The 22,258-nt window shown below is 34.6% G+C and overlaps 1 protein-coding gene across 3 annotated transcripts in view; it reads right to left on the bottom strand.

Annotated features, from left to right (window-relative positions):
* The window catches only part of MYO6 (myosin VI), a 102,881-nt gene that overhangs the window by 6,928 nt on the left and 73,695 nt on the right, over positions 1-22,258 (bottom strand). Inside the window, exons 20-33 of one of the 3 annotated variants that reach the window (XM_058020104.1) lie at positions 20,522-20,615; positions 19,035-19,165; positions 18,845-18,922; positions 17,813-17,942; positions 17,150-17,240; positions 15,779-15,929; positions 14,231-14,439; positions 13,670-13,748; positions 11,790-11,950; positions 8,476-8,505; positions 7,919-7,957; positions 4,654-4,757; positions 3,277-3,408; positions 1,105-1,131 (exon numbers count right to left, since the gene is read on the bottom strand). In XM_058020104.1, coding sequence (XP_057876087.1) covers positions 1,105-1,131; positions 3,277-3,408; positions 4,654-4,757; positions 7,919-7,957; positions 8,476-8,505; positions 11,790-11,950; positions 13,670-13,748; positions 14,231-14,439; positions 15,779-15,929; positions 17,150-17,240; positions 17,813-17,942; positions 18,845-18,922; positions 19,035-19,165; positions 20,522-20,615 — 1,456 coding nt within the window. The remainder of the gene's footprint in view (positions 1-1,104; positions 1,132-3,276; positions 3,409-4,653; positions 4,758-7,918; positions 7,958-8,475; positions 8,506-11,789; positions 11,951-13,669; positions 13,749-14,230; positions 14,440-15,778; positions 15,930-17,149; positions 17,241-17,812; positions 17,943-18,844; positions 18,923-19,034; positions 19,166-20,521; positions 20,616-22,258) is intronic. The other 2 variants (XM_058020101.1, XM_058020102.1) reach the window with 2 other exon arrangements.

The raw sequence follows: 22,258 nt of genomic DNA on the forward strand, positions 1-22,258 counted from the left end.
TGAACCTTTACCATCTCTACAGAAGAAAATCAGGATTAACGTTTTATATGTTTCAGCACAAAAGGAATAATTAAAAGTGAATTCAATTTTTTTCCTTGTCTATTGAGCAACAAAGAGAATTTCTGAGCTAACATTTATTAATATAAAAAATGGCAATTACTTTTAATAACTTATTTTTACAGTCATGAACAGGACTAATATGGACTAGCAACTACATCTTGAAATTTCTTCTGCCTAGATTCAAGCAAAAATAATTTATCTAAACCTGAACAGCAGAACCTTAACAAACCCCTATATGTAATACATATCAAATCTCCTTTTTATAATGTGTGCATTAACAACAAACATAGAAGAAAAAGCACCCAGATTTTAACACGTGAATGCTACTTTTATACATCAACTCTGATAAAACACACACCTTACAGCAAGACAGAGTATATAAAAAACTAATTTAATTTTATGCATTGTCTGAATATTTATCCCAGCAGATCAGTACTTAGGTATTGTTGAATACTTTTTGCACTGCAATGGTAATTGCTAAGGCTCATTTCTACCCCTAGGCATATCTAAATCTAGAGAAGAGGGCAAATCTAGAGAACAGAAATGCTAAGCAGCCAATGGAGCCTCTATTGGTGCTATAGAACTGTGGCTCTCTATTCAGAAGAAACCATCACCTGAATGTTAGTCTGTGTGCTAGGAAAATAGTTGTTACATTATGTTGATTCCAGAGTTTTGCTACAACAAAAAGCCATGTGCAGACAATAAAAAAAAGGCTAGAACAAGAGTGGTTTTGGGCTGTTGGTGGTTGTGGAAAAAAATCGGACATTATATCTTTCAATAATTTATATAAGAAGGTTATTTCACTCTCCCTTCCCTTGCCTCCTCAAATGGGTAGGTTTTCATGCAGATAAGTACATTTTTAATTACTAGAGTAATGTATAATTACCATCAGATGAATAACATTGTCAAATTATAATTTATTTTTTTTTACAATTAACTTCTATGTACATGTGTAGCAAAACACTGGATTAATCAATGTTAGTACAGAGCTCTCAAGTGTTCCTATTCTTCAAAGTTAGCTTAAACAACTGTCTCCTCACTTACTTGAGTTGCTCAAAAATGGTGGAAAATCTGTGAACAAATATTACATGTTGAACAAAACATGAAAGTGCTGATCCCTTATAAGTTATGGCTTCATTACAACATCAACATTTTTCACCAATGCTGATAACAGACAAATAGGAATTCTAGCTACAACATAAATGCAGATTCTAAGTGTTTCTACTCTCTTTCTACTTCTATTTTCATCGAGATTTAACCTCAAAATTAATCACCTTAATAATTTGCAATTCCTGTTACAAAGCTTCAGTGGTATATATGCTAAGTCCATATTGCTCTGACAAATCTGCTAGTTAATTAATGTAGTACTTTACTTTTTTGACACTTCTGCTAGAAAAAAAACCTTCCAGACTCTGTCAATACCAGTAATAATACACAAACCAGTGCTTAGCTTCTATACTGAATGTATGAATTTAAATAAAGGATACTTATAAAATTACATTAAAGGATACTGTAAAACTACATTAAATCAATGAAGAGATGTAAAGAAAAAACTACATCACTTGAAGCCCACATCCACTGACACCAGAAAGACTTTTAGCTTAAACACCTAAGAAATCAGAATTTCTTCTTACTACCTTCTCAGATGACTACAGTACATATGTATGTGAAATGCCCATGTGGTATGATTATTTGCAATGCAAAGAATTATACTGGCATTAAGAGTCTCTAAAGGTCACTATCAATTTCTTCTGAACTGCAAGGTTCTCTTATTCTCTTATTATGCCATATTTCAATGAAGTTAAAAAAATGCAATGAAAAACACTGAAAAGAATGCAGCAAATATCTCAAAGGTGATAAGAATATGAATATTCTCAGCTTTGTGTGCAAAAATCTAAAGATCATCTGCTCTTTGATACTTCCCATCAGCAATACTGTGTATGAATATTTTTCCCATTTAGCTCCAGAGAGAACGTTCAAAGCAATTTACCACTTGGCAGAAGTGCTTCAAATGCCTTTTCCTGCCATTTCAGTCACAAGCTTGCTTAAGCAGCTAAAACCACATTTCAGACACAAGGACCCATTCTTTGATAATATCTTCTCCAGGGGTCCAGATTTTGCCTGCCACATATCCATACTAAAATTCCCTGAGAACCTCAAACTCAGGTAATGCTCAAGTAATGAATAACTCCAGTAAATGAATCAAGGGGAAGGAGGTGCCTTTGCACATGGACTGAGATTACCTAGAGCACCTGGATTCCCTGGGATGTTTATTCTCCATGTCCCAGGACAATGCCTTAATCTCAGGCTCACATGACTTTGGGGAGAGCACTTTCTCCCTATCTTCCCTTTCCTTTGTCTCTCCCATGAACTGTGTGACAGGAACACAAATATCAAATATAATGGAACAAAAAGACAAAAGGAATGATCTGACTAAATGGTTCCATGCATTTACTGTGATCCTATAAATTTCTTAGATTCCTTTTATACAGATGATCACCAGACTTTTGAGGTGGAATGTTGGGAAAAGAGTAACAATCCACTCTGTAAATATCCCTCCAGAAACCAGGAACAGAATTTCCAGGTCTGGCAGTCTGAAATTCCCACACTTCCTTCATGAATGCAAGAGAAACTTACTCTGATTAGTGTGTTGCTTTGTCAATAAACACCAGCCTGTGAAATCAGTAGAATGAGGGGTCTAAATAGAAAACACGGTCTACACAAAATTTGTCACCCCATGAGTCAGAATTACAGCATGAACACTCAGATTTTATAAAGGAGGATGTAACATGATGTATGTAAGCAGTGATGCAAACAACAGAATTAGTAGCACCTTTTAAAAGTATCTACATCTATGTCTACATGGCTATATATTATGAAATATTAAAGTAGCACAGCAATGAACATTTAACAAAAATGCCAGCAACTGCATCAGTAGATCAAGAACTCTTTTTAACAGATGTCAGCTGGATGTGAGAAAAGGTTTTAAGAGAGAGCTGTTCAGCATAAGAAGCTGGGTCTACCGAAAGTGTTTTAATTTCTGTGAAGAATTTGCCAGTTTCAATCTTTCCAAAATATTTACCTTAAATCAACATAAAACACTCCTAAAAAACTCCAAGTTTCTTCAACCTAGCAAACCCAGAACACATTCCAGAAATGTTCTCTTTAGACTATTATCACCAAAATTACTATAAACACAAAACTATCTCTCCTCACCATAGTCTGTGACTGATTTGGGAGCACGCTGTTCTGTTTCTGCATTGCGTTTCTTATTCTTGGATTTCCAAGCATGATACACCTTTAGCCTTCGGTGGAACTCTTCTCTGCAAGCTGCCAAGAGTTCAATATCTATCCCAAAAAAAAAGGAGAAGGGGAAGGCATGAGTGAGAAAAGTCAGAAAAATATTTCTTAAATGTTTTTCTATATTGATAAGATATATGATTGGAGATCAAGCTGTGACACTAATAGGATAAAATGTAATATAAAAACCCCTCTCTCTCTGCAGCACAGGGCCTGTGTTTTATGGCCCAAAAAGTCCCTCAGAGTTTGATGAATCCTTTCTGCATTAGAGTAAAGGCATTCCCCAAAGTAGCTGTTGTACTGTGATTTTTGGAGCAGTAAAGTGCTACAAATATTTCTGTTGACAGTATCACAATACAAGCAGCACAGAAACAAATTTTAAAAAAGTTTAATTGCACTGCTGAACATTATTTCTGCAACTGAAAAAAAAGAAAAACAGAAATTTGACTGCTTAGATTTGTATTCTTTTCTCATGTATGTATTTTAATTTTTCTGAATTTCATTATGCTAGGAATTGAATGATGACAAGGCTTTTTCATTAGTTATCTCAGAGTATCCAAGCTGGCTTCATGAGGAAAGAACTCCACTTATTACTGCACCATCTACATAGCTGAAAACATTACTCCAGTCTTGCATATGTAAAAACACTAAAAGAGAATGAGTTACTTTCCAATTTCTACATCCAGGAAGAAATTCTGAGTGATCTTAAATTACAAATTAACCAAGTGCTTTCAATAAGAAGCAGGAAGAAACAGAAATATCTAAAAGACGAATAATTCTTATCTATTTCTATCTTCAGAGCACTGAGGCCAAGGTGAGTAATGCCCCACTGTAAGTTTCCAAAAAGAAGTTACACATTGTGAAAATTAAAGAATAATAGGAATATCTAAGACAGAACATATTTTTGCTTTCTTTATGATTTGGTGACAGCAAGAACTGATAGCAAAAAAATTCTTAGAACATGCAAATCCTAGGTGAAGCATAATAACTACTATTCCCTCTGTGGAAGTACATCAAATGGAGTGAACTTAATTAAGAAGTTATAGCATGTATTTTATGCCCAAGATGTTTATTATCATAAATATATAATCCCTAAAAGACATAACAATGGAAATTCTGTTTCCTTAATATGGAAATAGCTTTGTGTATTGTTCTTTTGGGGGTAAGAGAATTTTTAAAATTAATTTTTTATTCACTCAAAGTCATGTGAACTTTTAATCTTTGTTATAGGAAGAAAGTAACACTTTTTGTATAACTACAACTTGAACTCTTTCTGAGAAAAAAACCACTTACCACAGGAAGTGTTGATTGTATCACGAAGCTCTGCATATTTCCACTTACTGAGATCATGCTTCTTAGTACCAGCAGCAGCTTTTGTGGCTTGCACTGCAGGACCCCTGCAATTATTTTTAAAATATGTATTTTCAATATATATTTTTCCAAGTATTAAACAGGAATTTTTTTAAGAAGAGGAAGAGATCCCATGATCAATAATGTGTCATACTTATTACCACACAGACAAAATACCATAGTATTTTCAAGTTGTTTAAATTATCAAGAGAAAATGAAAATATATTTTATGCTCAAAATCATATCATAATCTGATTTGCCTCCTAAAGATTAAAAGGAATTGCCATTGATACTTTTCAGGTATGGAATGACACATATTCTGAGTATCTCATCCCACACTGGTGCACATTTTACTTTGTGAGAACCAAGATGCAGAAAACAAAGACTGAACATTTTTAGTTCCATTCAAAAAACAGACAAGGAAAAATATTCCTGAAGTAGAACAGGAGAAGGAAGAAAAGACATTTCCTCTGCTATTTAAAATTGATCTAGAACAAAGTCCTTGTTCCTAACCTTAAGAAAATATTCTGTCTTTGACAAAAACCTAACTTGAGAGAAGAAACCAAACTAATTCTATATTGGCCATCTAATAACAGCAATATTTATTCTAAGTTGGGAATGATGATATTGATCATCAAGATCATCAAGAGTGATGATATTTATCATCAAAGTAAAAAAGATCACTCGGACTAAAGGCTGACCAGTAAAAAGACTCATTGAAACTCAGTATTTTCCAAAGGCAAAAGGTCTTCACCATGTGTAGGTAATGTCAAAGTAAGTCAACAGCAAATGCAAGTGAGGAATTATTACTAAAATCTCAATCATCTTTAGGAAAATGTACAATGTTTCCATGTACGAAATGAACATTAGATATAAATGTAAGCCTGAATTTCTTTTTTTCCCCAAGAAATGTGGTATGGATAAGTGGAAGAACCCTCTCTCAGGAACAGCAAACTTCCTGTGGATTATTTGCTTATAAAATAAGTTGAAAACACTGCAATGTTCAGTGATGATCAGCACATCTTTTAAACACTAAGGAATTCAAGAGTAGACACAAGATTTTACCAGTCTCTGCTCATGACTAAGAACAAAAATTGAATTCTTTCAGGATCTGAGGGAATTTCTTCAAAAGAAACTAGATCTTTAACAAGGTAGCAAAGTTCTTGATGCACTAAGAAAAAACAGGCTTTTTCATTGGAAGGTCTGTTTGTGCAGTAATATCTTTGTGGGACAGGCACAGTATTAATAGGTATAATCTAGTGAATATTATTTTAACATTTATTTTTCCATAAAGGTCTCATGTGGTACCATGAAGTTTTATGTTTATTTTCCTTTTTTAATTAGAAGGTTATAAAAAACTATTATAACCTGAATTTTTTCTTTATGCAGATACAGCAGTTTTGAAAGCAGAGATAACAAATGCAATTTAAATTTCATTGAATAAACCTAACATTCCTCTTAATAACAACTGAACCATCTCTTCAGTATAATTAAAACTACAGAATCTTGCTGTTGGAGTAGCAGCTTAATGCCTACTCATACTACTAATCCAAGTCCACACAGCTTCCAGTTGGAGCTTGAGAAGTTGAACTTTAAAAATTGACTTAGAACTACTCATGACTGTAAAACAAATAACTGGACAAACTTCTTCAAAATATATACTTTAATATTTTGTTATATTCTGTAGGACATCAAGGATTCCTGATAAATAATTTGCACTGCCTGGTATCTAACCTTTTCGAACCTAATTGGACAAATCCTAAGGATTTTCCTTATTTAGCAACATTACCCACCACTTTAAGAGGTTGCTGCCTAATTTATCACAGTAGAACTAGAGCTGTACCCTCTCTGGTTAAACTAGTAATCTTTAAGAATGCTAATCCAATTGAAAGGCTTAGTCTTTCTATTAGGGTACTACTCTGCACTCTGAAGACCACTTGCTTGTTTTCTACATGACTTCAAGCATAACAGTCTGTCAGTAAGAGGAGCATCACATTTGATATTCCATCTTCACTGCTCCATATGAGAGTTATGTATCATAAACAGTATTTTCAGACTAAAAATACAAAAGATAGTCTCATGTCAAAAGTTTCCAGTGTATGAAAAGTGAGACAAATTTATTTAAACAAGCAGATACTGAGAAGCATTGCGTTTTGAATTCAACCAGAACACAGAGCCTGATTTGACCCCAAAATTTTTTCATCTTTTTGTACATTAAAAATTGGCCACTATGTCAATATATGCAATACAATATGGCCATTTAAATTCATATGCTACCTTAATTACACATGATGTGGTTTATTCCTATTCTTAAAATAACACTGCAGGAGAAAAATTTAGTTACCAGCTGCATTCCAATCATCCATGATACCACTAGAAAATCCATTAAACATGTGAGACTGAGCATCTTCAGACTATACATACATAGCTTAGTAACTTGTTAAACAACAGATTCCCTTTCAAAACCTCTAAACATTTTTTCTTCTTCTGTAAGGTTCATAAAATCAATGTCAAAGGTTATTTCTACCATCAAGTTGCAGAAAACACTTTCTATTTACTTGCTGATATGGAAGACAATCACAAACATTTCTTTGAACAGAGTATCAGTATTTTACCAACTAGTATATTCAGACAAAACCTGTATTTATCTTTTCTTCTGCATCATGCATAAAATCTCACATTACCATTCAAAGAAATCCCAGAAGGGGATTTTGTTTGGGTATCTTAAGAGGGTTTTTAATATGGTCTTACCATGGAAATTTTCAAAACTGCTTTTATTTTAAGAGAACTCTAATGAGAATATTTCCTTATTAAATGCACCAACAATTACATTGCTGTTAAATGACTTCATTAGCTTTGTGCTGAATCTGTAGAAATACGCCTTTAAAAGATGTGGAGCCTTGAGCTCTGTTTATCACAAAGGTGAGAGGAGAAGAAAGCTAGAGAAGCATTAATGAAATTACAGAAAATTACAGGGTACATGAACTATTCTTATTCTTTTTCAATATAATAAATTAAAATAGCAAAGAAATAATTGCTAAAAAATGGTAAGCGCAATTTATCTGAAAGAAATAACTTACTTATCTGCTTATCATTTAAAATAAACTCAGATTCCATTACTTTTAATTCCATAATAATTCAACCCATTTAATGTGTGATTTGTTTTTAGAAGATGATTGATTCACTGGTGTTATACCTTCTCACCTACCTAGACAATATTTCTGACATTTCTGTGGCCATTTGTTCCCTACAAGAAAATTGGTAAATGAGCATAAACCGAATATATGGATATAAAACGAGCCTTTATAACTGTGAAAGTGTCTTGACAATCAAACTGAAATTAAATTAAGTGCACAGGAAACGACTACTTATTTTTAATTATTTCAATTCAGACACACACACAAAGATAGTTAGCTAGATAGATAGATAGACAGACAGACAGACACACACACACACAGAGTCCTGATTGTGTAAAGAACAAATCACGCAGGGCAGTGAAAAATGGATGGTATGTGAAAAACTTTACAGCAATTATATAATGATTTTTGAATAGATGTTATTTGGTATATTTGGTTATTAAAGGGTTTATTAGATGTAAGCAACGTAATGAATATAAGGCATTAAAAATTGATTTAGAAATTACAGATGCATACTAACAAAGATTACTATGGGGTATTAGTAAATAAGAGGACAAAATCAATTTCTTTTGATTAATTAATGTGGCTTTTATCTATTAGAGCATTCAAATGGAAAAAAATGCCATACGCAGTCATTTGTGGCTTTGTTCCATTGGCTCTGCAAACAGAAGACATTTAATGTTAGACAAACTACTACCTAGTTAATATTTTAATAATCTGAAGCAAGAAAAGGTGGGTCATAGCATTTCCTGATCTCTCACATCTTCTTTATTATCTTATGAATTTTTATTATTATTATTTTTAGCTGATTATATAAACCTCTTTTCCCCCCCAAAATTTCTCATTCAATTATGACTTAAATTATAATCTGGGAGAAAAAAAAATGTACAAGTGAAAGCTTCCCCCAGCCTTTCTCCCCCGTCCAATCTTTCAAAATCAGAGACTTTGAGGCACACTACTGATCTATTTCATGCTTGGATAAGCGTGTCACAAGAAATAGCAGCAATCCTCCTGTAGCTGCTCTGGGAACAGGATGGGTGCTTCTTCATGCAAGCTGTGAACAGACCCCAAGTCTAACTGCTGTACTGGAAACACACAGGTGAGCACAGGTAGCACTGTCTGTGCTAAATTAGGACTTTTGGATTGTTCCAATGCAAAACCCAGGACAGATACACTCACAACACTCTTCTAAGACTAGCTTTCTTTTGATGTTATATGCCATACTGTACGTTTCAATAAGCCACATAAATGAATAAAAACTACCCAGTTGAAAGCAGATACCTACTATTTAAATTATTTTTTTACTTAACTGCTAATCATTACCTTTAATTTACCCCTGGGTGCAGTAAATCACATATTACACATCCTTTCAAATGGTGGATGAATAGTAAAATTGAATAAAGCTAGAAGAGGTCCAGCAGATCCAGCACAGAATAAGCCCAAATGAAAATCCTGGATGTGCTGCCAGAACAAACAACTTTTCTTCTTTGATAGAAGCCAACAAATATATTTTTCAAGGAAACTGTTAATACTTATGCCCCTTGAAATAGCTATGAAAGCGATGAAAGCGAATACAGCGAGGCACTGTGAAAAAAAGAAATAAACTACAGGCACTCAAGTTCAAATATGACAACACAAAAGTGTCGTGTATTTCTTAAAACTGAGCACATAAAATCACACTTTTCTTCCTCTTTTCACTCAACAGTTACAACCATACAATGGAAAATACCTTTATTTTCTTCATGCCAATATGTAAGGATGAAACCAATTTTTACAGAAGTATGATAACACTGTAAAAGCAGTACACTGCATGAATTCAGTATGAAGTCACATATGCTTTATCTTATTACAGCAAAATTTAACAGGGAAGGTATAGATACTTATAGAAAAGTCTGTGATTTTAGTGTATCACACGCTAATATGTCAGTCTCAAATGTAGAAGACTGTAGACTATAACTTCTTTAGACTCTAGCAAAATTTTGATTGGTATAATATAAAGGAAGTCCTGAGACTTTATGATTTAATTATTAAATTACATAATTTGTTCTAAACAATAGTTTTCATTTCACTGAATTTCTTTAGCTGCTACCTTTAAGGCAACTCCTGAAATTACATGAAAATCCTCTGATTTCAATAGAAGATACAGGGGCCTGGGTAAGGTTTTAGTTTGATTTTAAACAAGCCAAAATAAAATCAAATATTAAATTAAAAGCATTTTATTCAGGTTTTGAATGTGCAATTAACTATTTGAAGTAGACTTTGGAAACAAGGGAAAAAAATTTGCCAATGAGATAAAAAAGATCTCATATAAGCAGAAAAATCTATCACTTCTTTTCTAGATTTAGGTATTATCTTGCTCAAGAAATGATTTCCATCTCTATGCTAACATGTTCAGACCATTGAGTACTTTCCAAGCACTAAGAAGGGTCTTCAGTCACCTACCAGCTGCACAGCAGAACTGTGCTAGCTACACAGCAGAGAAACTGGCTGTCAAAGAGTTATGACGACAATTAGCTCATCATCCATTCTGGGATTATACAAGAAAGACCAGTGCCAAAATCACCTATGAGCAGTAGGAAACACAGTGGAGGTCAGAGCTTCACTGACAGAAAAGTTACTGAATTCTCTGAGCTCTTGTCTATTGCATCCCTTCTTTCATATTTAAGAGAACTCTGCCAGGTTGCAAGACTAGAGCGACTTTGTGTCTACCTTTAAAGTATTGCACCAAAATCCAGACAGGGAGAGTGGTGAGGCACTGGAACAGCCTTCCCAAGGAAGCTGTGGCTGCCCCATCCCAGCTTGGATGGGCCTCTGAGCTACCTAGTCTAATGGAAGGTGTCCCTGACCATGGCAGGGGGCAGGAAAGAGATGGTTTTCAAGGTCCCCTTCCAACCCAAACCATTCTGATTCTGTGAATGGAGCATGTCAGTCTCAGTCAGAGACAATTTGACAGCTATTGTAGTACCGAGGGAAAAAACACAACCATTTCAGTGGAACTGCCCAGAAGTCAGTATTGAACATGACAAAAAATTACCCATCTATCTCAAGCAAGCATACAGTTATTAAAAAAAGTATACATCTAGATGAAATTTGGGTAGCAAAAGAAACACATCTAGGAGCTTGAAATTTCATGGCAACACAAGGGATTTTCTTGCGCTCATTTCAACAACAACAAGCTGAGTAGAGTCATATTAATGAAGTCACCAAGTATGTGACCATGTTCACAGGTCCCTTTATGCAACTTGACCAATAAGTACCATTTTTACTGGAACTTCTAAGTTGCTTCAAGACATCACCTTTTACACATGGAGAGTTCTTGCTCTGCAGACAGGCAGTGTGGTTCTCTGTATCAAAGGTGAAGCTCATCTTATCGCACATCAAAAATTCACACAAAACAAGACTAACACTTAACATTTGAACTCATCTATGTTAGGTATTTTCATTCCACTTGAAAAAACTTACCAGTCAGCGCCCAGAAATTACTTTTATTTCTGCAGTCAAAGAGAGCTTCTTGTTTAAAAAGAAAAATCTCACACAAATTCACTGTAAAAATGGAACTATCAAGTCCTAGCAAAGATGTATGTTATTATTACTTACCACTGAAGAAATTCTATCCCCTACTTTAAATGAGTCATAAAAATCAGAATTCTAAGTTAGCCATCCTTGTTAGAACTCAAAAAAAGAGACCTGCAGTCATGTCCAACAGCATCTACAAAATTTTGCTACTGATGTAGCAAAATGCAAAATGAAGAAAGTCTAAGCAAAAGCAATCTAACAAATTTCAAAATTTAATTTGAAAAACATTCCAATATACTGACTTAAAAGCTCCATTTAATGAACACAAAGTTCCATTAACCAAGCAAGAGCACAGTCTTTTCAAAGGGACCAGGATAGGGAGAAAAGAAAGCACAGAGAGGAAAATGTAACTCCTTGCCTCCGTACCTGCGCAAACCTAAATCCAGCTGTGCCTCATCGCTGATGAGCTCTGCCTCGCTCTGGGCGATCCTCATGGCAAGCTCGTGGTCACGGCGCTCCTGTTCAAGCACTGCCTGGTGCTGCGTCTCCTCCTCTCGCTCTCTAGCCAGCTGAGCCTCAATCTCAGCCTGTTTGGGAACAGGACACCTTTAGCCTTACCCAATAAAAACCAAAATGCTACATGAGCAGTATTTGGAAAAACTGCTATGTTGTGTATTAGCTTTTGAAAACACGTACAGTTTACAGAAATGAAAAATTAACAGCACTAGTATTTAGTTTGACCCAAGAAAAATGAAACAGCTACAAACTGAATCTTGGTTTTCATATAGTTTATCAAATATTGTCCACCACTGATATTAACTTTTTAATAAAGTGCCAAGTAATTTTTTTAATATATGAATTATTTTGTTCATTATTATAAAAATTAATGTTCAGAAGTTTTCAGAATCATTAAAACTCAAATGAAACAGAGGCTATGGCTGCTCCTCCATAGCACTAACACAATACTCCCTTGATATTCTGCTCTTGGCACCACAGGACTTTGTAATAGGCACTACTTTGGATACAGGTCTGAATGTCATTTTGAAAAGGGATTAAGACAGACACTGGAATTCTCTGTGGAACTGATCTAACTTGAATTTAAGCAAATGGTAAAACTTCCAACTTAGTGCAGTGCAGGAGCAATTCAAATATACTGCCTCTGCAGAGTCAAACAACAGCAGCAGTTTACCATCATTATTTCACAAAAAGCCTTGCACACACAGTAAATAAAACAGGACCATCCAATTCATACCTTCAAAAGGCACATACACCAAGTTTTAGCAGTGCCCGAAAATTAACAAGGAAACAAAGCTGCTTCCCACCCATCATTGTGAAGTTGCACCACTAAAACACTAAAAACTGTACCATTACACCAGTGACTTTACCTTATGAATCTTGTTTTAGATTAGCTGATAAAACCAACCACCAGGAGGAAAGATGAGAAAGGAAGTGTATGCGGGAGAATGAAACACCTTACAGGATTATGTATCCACTTGGATCCAAACACAGCATTTTAAAGTTAAAAGTGTAAATTACATTCTGCATTGCAGATATCCACAGCTCAGAAGCCAAGAAACATTGATAAAGACAATCACTATAGAGGTTCTTTTTTCATAAGACTGCTATCCCAGGTCACCCAAGCAATCTCCAACAAAAAAGGAAAAGAGGGATATAGGATCCAAACACACCTCTGAAGGAGATCTCATTATGAAATCAGTAAGAATTGCCATGAATCAAGGGGAAAGGTGGAGGAGTGGGGTTTGAGCTGCATGTATTTAGTGTACATGAGGCAGCCAAAGGAGCTACCAAGGACAGTCCTGCCTCCTCTCATTATTACTGGTACTCTCAAAGTGTTTGCAGTTAAGCAAGTAAGTAACACAATCAAAGTCGAGATGTGACTTTAGTAAAAGAATGCCAAACTTGCCTGACATGGACCACCCACAAAACCTTCAAAGGCTAAACTAGGATTCTCCAACGTTGCATATTTTTAAAATAACTTTTAAAATCCTTTAAAAACAGATGCACGTCCCTCAGAACACTTGAAGTTGCATAGGAACTAGAAATAGGTCATCTGTCTTGGCATATCCTAAACATGACATTTGCCCTATATTTACTAATAAAGCAACACTGGTGAATGACTCTGAGAAATGCATTTATAGAAAGAAGCCATTAGACTTGGTGGAGAACATAAGCTATAAAAAAGATTTATAAATAAGTAAATGAATACAAGAAAACAAAACACACAACCCCAAAACCATCACAGTAACAAGAAATCCCCCAAAGCCACACACAGCTAATGCATCAACCTGAATACGCTTTTCTTCTTCTTCTCTCTTTTTTCTCTCTTCCTCTCCCTGTTTTCTCTTTGCCTCAATCTCAGATTTCCTATTACATAAGAGGAGAAGAAAATGAAAACGTGTTATTATGACACAAATGAACAAGAAATAGTAAGAAATACAAAGTCTCTTTCATAAAACTGATTGGTAGTCCACAAATCAGTACAGTTCTGATGACAGGATACTACATGTAAATTATGAAATTTTTCAAGCTCATCTGTATTTCCAGCTGCATCATATAATTTCTTCCATATGATCTTCTGTCACTTGCCTTACAAATCACTGGGAAAGGAAATGTTTCAACACTGCACAGAAATACAATACAAATTATTCTGTAAGTGAAAGTGTATCAAAAAAAACTTCATTTAAAAGCCTTTCCAGTTTTCTTCTGATTCTATAACCAGCAACTTATTCAAACTCAAGACTCACAGGCGTCTTTCCTCCTCTTCCTTCCTTTTAAACTTCATTTAAAAGCTTTTCCAGTTTTCTTCTGATTCTATAACCAGCAACTTATTCAAACTCAAGACTCACAGGCGTCTTTCCTCTTCTTCCTTCCTTCGTTTTTGGTCTTCCTCTTCACGTCTCTTTCTTTCCTTTTCCATTTCCTCCTGGATGCGTCGTAGCCTCTCTGCTTCGTCCTCTTGCTGCTTCTTCTTTTGCAGTGCACTCAGAAGCTGCTCTGAGCTTTTAACTAAAGCATCATATTCTTTCTGTATCTGTTCTCTAGTCATTATAGTGGTCTGCAAAAATAATAAGGGGGTAATTGTTTTTTATTTGTATTTCACTTTTGAAAGAACATACTTAAAAATATTAAGTGAAATGAGATCACTGAGCACTATATTTAAATCATAAATACACCTCGGAGTTGGGAAGCTTGAGTCCACTCTTCCCTTTCTTTCTAAATCTAAGGACCCATTGCTCTTCCCCTCTCCTATAAAACCATACAAAGTCATCTCCATTTCATCACTGAAATTAACCTTAACTTCCTTTCAAAACATACCTTCATATTTTAAATCTTGCAGTTTTAAGCAACAGAAATTACTCTTAGCATGCTAAGATGGAAATTAAGGCCTTCCCTGTGTATTTTGCGTTGTGCTCTTATCTTCTTTAGTGGTTATTTACAGCTCTGCTTTTATGTCATAGTATAAAATAGTTTTTCTTAATATTTTGCTAGCACTCAGAAAAAATACTGCACTGTGTTGTGACTTTTTCTAAAAAGTTATAAGTAACAAATTACAGGTTGAAAATGCTTCAAAAATAGCCTTTGCTAGACACATTTTCAAACCTAATTGACAGGTACAATTTAATTTAATTTTACAATTCACATCTTACTAATAAAACTGCAATAGGGGGGTTTGCTGACCTTTTCTGATAGTGTATCATGATGATAATCAAATGACATCATTTTCATTAGAAAAGACAACCCTAAGCTGATAGGTTAACTCTACCATCTTTTCAACAGTGATTTTAAATAGAGAAGTCTTAATATGGTACACTAAGAAAGCTATAATATTGCATGAAACATTTTCTAACATTAATAAATGCCAGTGTGCCTTCATTTTGTCTTTGTGCTTCTGTGGTAAGAAAGAGAGGACTACAGATCTGAAGCATAATCAGCAAGCTGAATTCTCTTTACTACCAAGTTTGAAAAACCTCATAACTGGAAATGTCTCTAGTCTGTGATAAATGCCTTGTTTCAGTCCTTATTAAGTTAAAATATTGGCAATGGTAATTGGTATTCTGATAATGGTAATAATGGTAATTGGTATTCCAATAGTGAAAGCAACAAACAACTTATTGACAGCACTTGTCTCGTAATATCAACATGCATTTTTTCTTTAAAACCTTCAGTGCCAATTTTGACACACAGATACCAAAGTCATATGCACCTATTTTCAGGATTCACTTCAGTTATATTTACAAATAGCTTCAAACAGGAATTACCCAATGACTGAAAATTAAGACCACTATTTTAAAGTATATTTTCTGTTAAAAAAAATGCATTGGCCTTCTCCTTTAGATGAAGCTTTTAAAAGATTCCAGTACAAAGCTACTTTTTCTCTCATTATTATCCCATACCTTAATTTTGGTCATTGATGCATCAATAGAAGCCTCCAAATCCTTGACCTGCTTGCTTGTCTCTGCTTTTCCCTCCTTCAGAGCACTTACTACTTCATTAAATTTATCAAGTCTCTTCTTCAGTGTACGTACTTTTATCAGGCCATCAATGCTGTGAAGGTAAGACAGCTTATTTGCTTATTTGAAATAATTTTGGAAGGTGATATTTTTAAAACTCCACAAGTCACTCATATAAAAAAGGTAGACGGGGAGAGAAGTTATGCCTTCTGACAAAACTCTCCCTCTTCTTTGAAATCTTCTTTGAAATTATCACATCAAGTAACTAAGCAATGGAGCCTTTTCCAAGCAGTAACTAAAATTACTTAACAAACAGTGGCTCAAAATGGAAAAATGCATTTTTATTTTGAGAATTATTTTGAGAATTAATTTATGTTTTTCTCACAATAATAAATGGATACTAATGATTATTAGTATCCACTAGAGGATTTTAACTGGAAAGGATAAAGGCTGAGTAGTGCTACTTATTCAAAGAGCAGTGACAGAATTAATCAGATAAAACTCTACTACACAGTATTACATCCCAGAATGAACACCATTACACCCCAAAGGAATGAGAAAACAAGGCTGGGGAGGAGTTCAGGAAACCTCAAGAGTTTTTTTAAGAACCACTATTGAAGGCCCCACACAGAAGTTACAAAACTGCAGACAATCTTCCTAAACAGATATCACTGTACTGGGATTTGCAAATTAAGACACAAAAGTAGAAACAAAATCAAATCATTAAAGATGAGCACCAATTAGCTAAAAAAAAAATGTCAGAAATGCCAAGATTCAAAATGAAACATAATTCTCAAAGGATGTAAAAGAATTTATGAGAAGCCCACAACTAGAACAGAGCTGTGTCTCTGTCGAAGAACATTAAGGTGTCAGCAGAGCTTAATTATTGAAGTAGTTTTTCCATCAGTATTCCCTGCCATCAGATAATGGAATTAATTTCATGAGGAGATAAGACAGTTATTATTTCTAAGATAAAAATGAAAGGGAGCCTATAAAGGTAGGAACTGGTAAAGGACAACAATTAACGAGCTTAAATTAAATTAGACAGACTTAAAAAATTTTTAAAAACAAGGTTGTCACTGAAGGATTTTATGAACAAAGATATAAAGAAACATCTTTAGGAAAGGTCCAGATTTAGTCTATGCAGCCTTGGAAAAGAGTGAAGGAACACAGAACCTCTCAGTCTCCTTCAACTGTACTTAGCATCACTCTATGATTTCAGACAGATTTAGTTAATAAAGTAAACCTCCTCTTACAGTCCCATGAAAATATAATTTAAAACATATTTTCTTCAACCAAGGAGTATCTTCTTACCGTGGTTTGTGCTTTCTCTTGCAAAGCCACATACGAATAGTCTTTTGTATTTTAATGCAGGCGCTGGCTCGATACTTTATCTTATTTTTCACTGTAAACACACATAAGATAGAATCTTAATGTTTTATACAGTTTAACACAACTTCTATCTTCCTTATACATTTGATGTCGCAAAACTGTATGCAGACTATGTGTGCCTGAGCAAGATTTTAGTGTTACAATCTCTGATGTCTGAAATCTCCTAAGAACTCAGAAATTCTATTTTCTTCACTATAAATAGCAACAAATAATCAGTCACAGACTGTGCTGGCCCAAATGCACAGCCATGTGTACACTGGCATAAGGCCTTTATGCTCTTCTTCCCCATTCTAATGCAGTTTTCAGCTTCCATGTTATCAGATTGCTGACATTCTGCATCAGACCCTTCCCCATCTCCCAGGTACCTTTTCTGAAGCACACCACAAGTGCCAATCTCTATTGCACACCACCTTATTCCTATTCTGCCGAGTAACTTCAAGAAAAATCCCACCAACCTTGAAATCAGTTACTCAGAGTTCAGTATGTATCTGCTATACATGTCCTTGACCACATTTCAAGGTGTTATTAATTGCTTTGCTGTATTTTTAACCAACATTTTGAGTTAATAAAACATAAGACACATACATTTAATCACTGAGAGAGAACACCATTGAACCTTTTTCCAACGACTGCAGATAAGCCAGCGATTCACTCGTTTAACCAGCTCTGCCAAGTGATCCGGATCAGACTTCATTATCTGATCGAACTCTGCAAACTAAATGACAATTAAAACAAGTTTTACATATTAGGAGAACAGAGAGTGTTAGGTATTATTATTTGAGATCAGGCTGAATTGAAATTTTTTACATAAACTGTATGTCATTATATCAGCTTTCAATTAAAGAGTGTAGACAATTTTCTTACACTTTGTTGTTTGATGATAACAGAAATTAAAAGCGCAGATTTTTTATATGTTTGCTGTATGGATGTCCAACACTTGGCATTTTGAATAATATAACCGTTTACTAAACACCAAAAATACTTATTGTCAAAATTTTTAAAAATCAATTGTTTTTATACATCCTGGAGATGAACTCTGGCCTTCCACAACTTCAAAACACATCTAATTATGTATCTGTGGAAAAAAATAAAAGCTGAAAGCACTTCTCAATTTTTAATCTTTGTATAAGTTTCCCATTGAAGGCAACGTTTTCTGAAAATCCTGCACTTCTGCTTTTCAGTAAATATAAGACAGGAAGAACATTTTTCTGGGATTACAATAATTTTCCTTTGTCATCACAATAGCTCTCAACTTCATCTCCTTACTCTGAATAGAAGCAGCAATGTTCAGAATCACAGAAGGAGATTTCAGTTATAAACAGATTTTACTAGAAAATATTTCTTCTTGGCTCTGACTTCATCTTTCTAAAAGTCAACATAATTCTTGGAATACAAATATTGCATTAGAAATACTGCAGCATCAGCAACAAGACTATAAACCCAATTGTATCCATAAAATTTTGTGGTTTATTCAAAGAAAATGAACAAAATTATTTATACAAATCCTGGGCAACCTTATTTAGGTTGGCCACACTTTTATCAATGTGTTAAACAATGTCACTTTCAAATGGAAATTATTTTAAGATTCATAATCATGAACTCCAAGAAAAAGATTACCTTGCCGGGTCTAAAAAACACCTTGGTTAGTCCGAATTTGTAATCATTTTCATTCAGTCCCAGGGCTTTAAATAGGGCCTGAAACACAGAAAACAGAAAGGATTAAATTCTGCCTCCTTCAAAGAAACATGAAAACCAACATCACAATATATTTTCTCATGTGGATGATACAGAAGAATTATTTTCTTACTTTGCAAAAAAGCCTAGGGTCCAGTCGAGCCAATTTTTCAGGCAAGTATTTCTTGTACATATTATACAGTTCATGAAATGAAGCTCGTGATGGGAAACCACCTTGCATCAAATCCAGAACTGACACCATCCCTAAATTCACAGACACATATATAAAACCTGGGATTAGTAACATGCAAATTAAGCAGTGAATTTTATGATAAACAGTAAGTAGGTTTATGACATAAGACTCAAAGACATTGTTCAGAGACTAAACCACAAAGTTCAGCTGGGATTTGATCAAGCCTGTAGCATTTTTTGATTATGTGATCAGTCACAAAAAGTTAATACTGAACACATGAGAAAAGCCCATAAGGTTTTCTCCCTATTTGAGAAGTAAGTAACACTCAATCATCCATATGATTTTTCTTCTAATATTTCTTCCAAAACCTTTTTTCTTTTTCAGCAGATTTGACAATTTCATTTTTAAAGGGAAGACAAAAAGACCCAAATCTACACCCCAAACCACCAAATAATGCCCAACCAGGCATTTATTTCAATCATGTGAATGGTATTTGTGAGACCTGGTGCAGATACCACGTGCAAATACATGTGCAGGGCAGTGCTAGAACATTTAGTGTACTTGAAGTACAAAGTATCAGCTGCTAAGATGTAACATCAATGTCCCCAATAATGTTACAATATTTTGGCTGCAACTAGTGTATCAGTAAATCCCAGACAGTGTCAGTAAGATTCAAATTACTTCAGCAGCAGAGGCTATACCAGCTTTTACCCCTATTTTACATATTCTTATCCACAGAGGCTGCAGGTAAGTTTTTAAGTTAGACCTTAACTTGTGGTTGCTGTCATAAAACTTAATCTTCTGCATACTTGCTTTCAATAGAAATTTAATTTGTTTATACTGTCTTTGTTTTTCAAAAAGTTCAGTGGGGCATGAGCAAATAAAGCTATACATTTGGAAAGCATCTAGCATTTCAAGAAAAACAAAGATGCAGCATTTCATCCATGTTAGGTGTTCAGCTCCAAATCAAATTAATAGTGATATAAAAAGAAACTTTTGAGAAAGCAAACCAGTATAATTAAACTCAATTATAGTATGTATAAAATCAAAGAATGCTGGTGTGCTTCAATTGCTAGATATCTCAGCTAACAGTGACTGCCTCTAAATGCACACAGGAGTTTCTAACACTTCAACTGCCACAGAAATTTTAAATTTTATTGTTCCAGACTGAACTGGTGCCCTATTAATACTGTGGGCAACTCTTCTTTGCAAGAAGAGTCCTAATGCCAATTCAGATGAATTATTTCTAAAATGAATGCTAAGTCATTAAAAATCTAAATAGTTGTTTATAAGGCATAAATAACCTACCTTCTAGAAAACAGATCAAGCAAGGAAATACTGCTTTCATCCCACATATTTCAAATTTACAGTCATTTATAATCACCAAAGTAAAAATCAGAGGGAAAAATACCAGAGGCATACATTACCTGAACACTGAAGCTGAGAGAGGATCTGTCCTCCCTCAAAGTGGTGACTTGTCATCTTTAGATTAGGTTTGATACAGCGGATAAAGCTCGACCCCTATGACCAAAGCAAGAAGTTAGCAAAATACACAGATTTTTAAAACTCCTAAAATAACAGTTAAATAATTAAGACTTATGGGGGTGGGGGGGAGGGTAAGATACAAAATAATAGTATTCTAAAAGAGAAATGCTGACATTATCATAGAATCAAGGAATGTTGAGGGGTTGAAGTGGGCCATAAAGATAATCAAGTCCCAACCCCACCCTTTTTCTCTCATATACCAGTTTTGCACTGAAACCTTGATCTTGATGTAACTGATCTCAATGCTAAGCCATTAATTGGATCCTCAATTCTGTTGAATTTTCACTCAACTATTCTCTTAACATGTATATAATCTATGTTTTATGACTCTAGATCCTACTACCCTCAATATCTTCCATAGTCACAACACTAAAACGCCCCAGAGTTCACATGAGCAAACCAGACTCCTGACAGCAGAATCATGCCAGATGAACCTGACCCTCCTTAACTTCTACTTTTTACAACTTCCTTTGGCTCACAGCTGCAGTCTCCCTTCCCTGATGTTCCAGTCTGCTCCTCTGCTATGACCATGTGTGCTACAGTGCTACACCACTGCTCCCTCTGATGATTTGACATTCAGCAAGGAAAACATTTTGCTGAGCACCACCCAATTATTCAGACTTTCCTTCAACAGGTGACTGCTAATGACAACTTTGCATATTCTAAAACAAAATTGGGACTGAGAAAACATAGTATTAAGCCTGATTTGTGGCATATTCTCTCTTTTTCCATCTCTCAGTTGAGAATGAGACAGCACCTGCCAAGGGAACTCTACATTAACAATATCTCCCCAATCACAGATTAGCTAAACTCAAGAGTACAGCAAGCCTGGACACACACTTTTTTCCCTGGACTGTATTTCATTTCCAGAATGTTCTGGGTGAAATAGATCACCTTCAGACCAGTCTCATGACTGCAGTAAAATCGTATATGCTGGCTGTACTCCAAGCACCCCACTCCTTTGTTTCCTTTAATTTTCCACCCTTTTTCTTTTTTTGACAGAGCATAACCTAATATCTATAATTGGTTAGAACATGTGGTCAAGAGAAACAGCACTGTGTTCCTACAATTCCAAGTTCTAAAGTAAAATGGCATGTTGTACATGGAGAATTTCACAAGCTATCTAATTACATCAGCCAAATTAACAAATATTCATTAGGGGACTCAGTTTCCTTGACCACTTGTGCATTTACAGCCTATCAAAAAAAGTAAAATGAAAAAATATTTTAATGACTTTATGGAACATTAAAACAATAATTAATAATAAATTATTTCTTAAATGACTTACTTCTAATAAACATTTCTAAATTTTCTATAAATTAGTCATCAATGATAACCAATGCACAGAAAGAAGTAAAAGAGACAAAACAGGAGATTGCAGCACAGACAGATTTCATACTGCTTATTCAGTTTTTTAAACTTTCATTCTACAACTTTTTTGAAGGTGGTTGGTTTTCCTTTTTCCAGTAAATAAATAACCATTACATGCACAAGAAGATGTTCCACGTAGCTGCAAACCCTAAAGTAATTACTAATCACGTTTATTGTAAGCCCTAATATTGAGATTATCTACTTTGTTTTACATCAGAAAACTGTGAACCTTCATCTGTATATATACT

This window comes from Melospiza georgiana, chromosome 3 (assembly GCF_028018845.1).
Source record: "Melospiza georgiana isolate bMelGeo1 chromosome 3, bMelGeo1.pri, whole genome shotgun sequence".
In the NCBI taxonomy this organism is placed as follows: domain Eukaryota; kingdom Metazoa; phylum Chordata; class Aves; order Passeriformes; family Passerellidae; genus Melospiza; species Melospiza georgiana.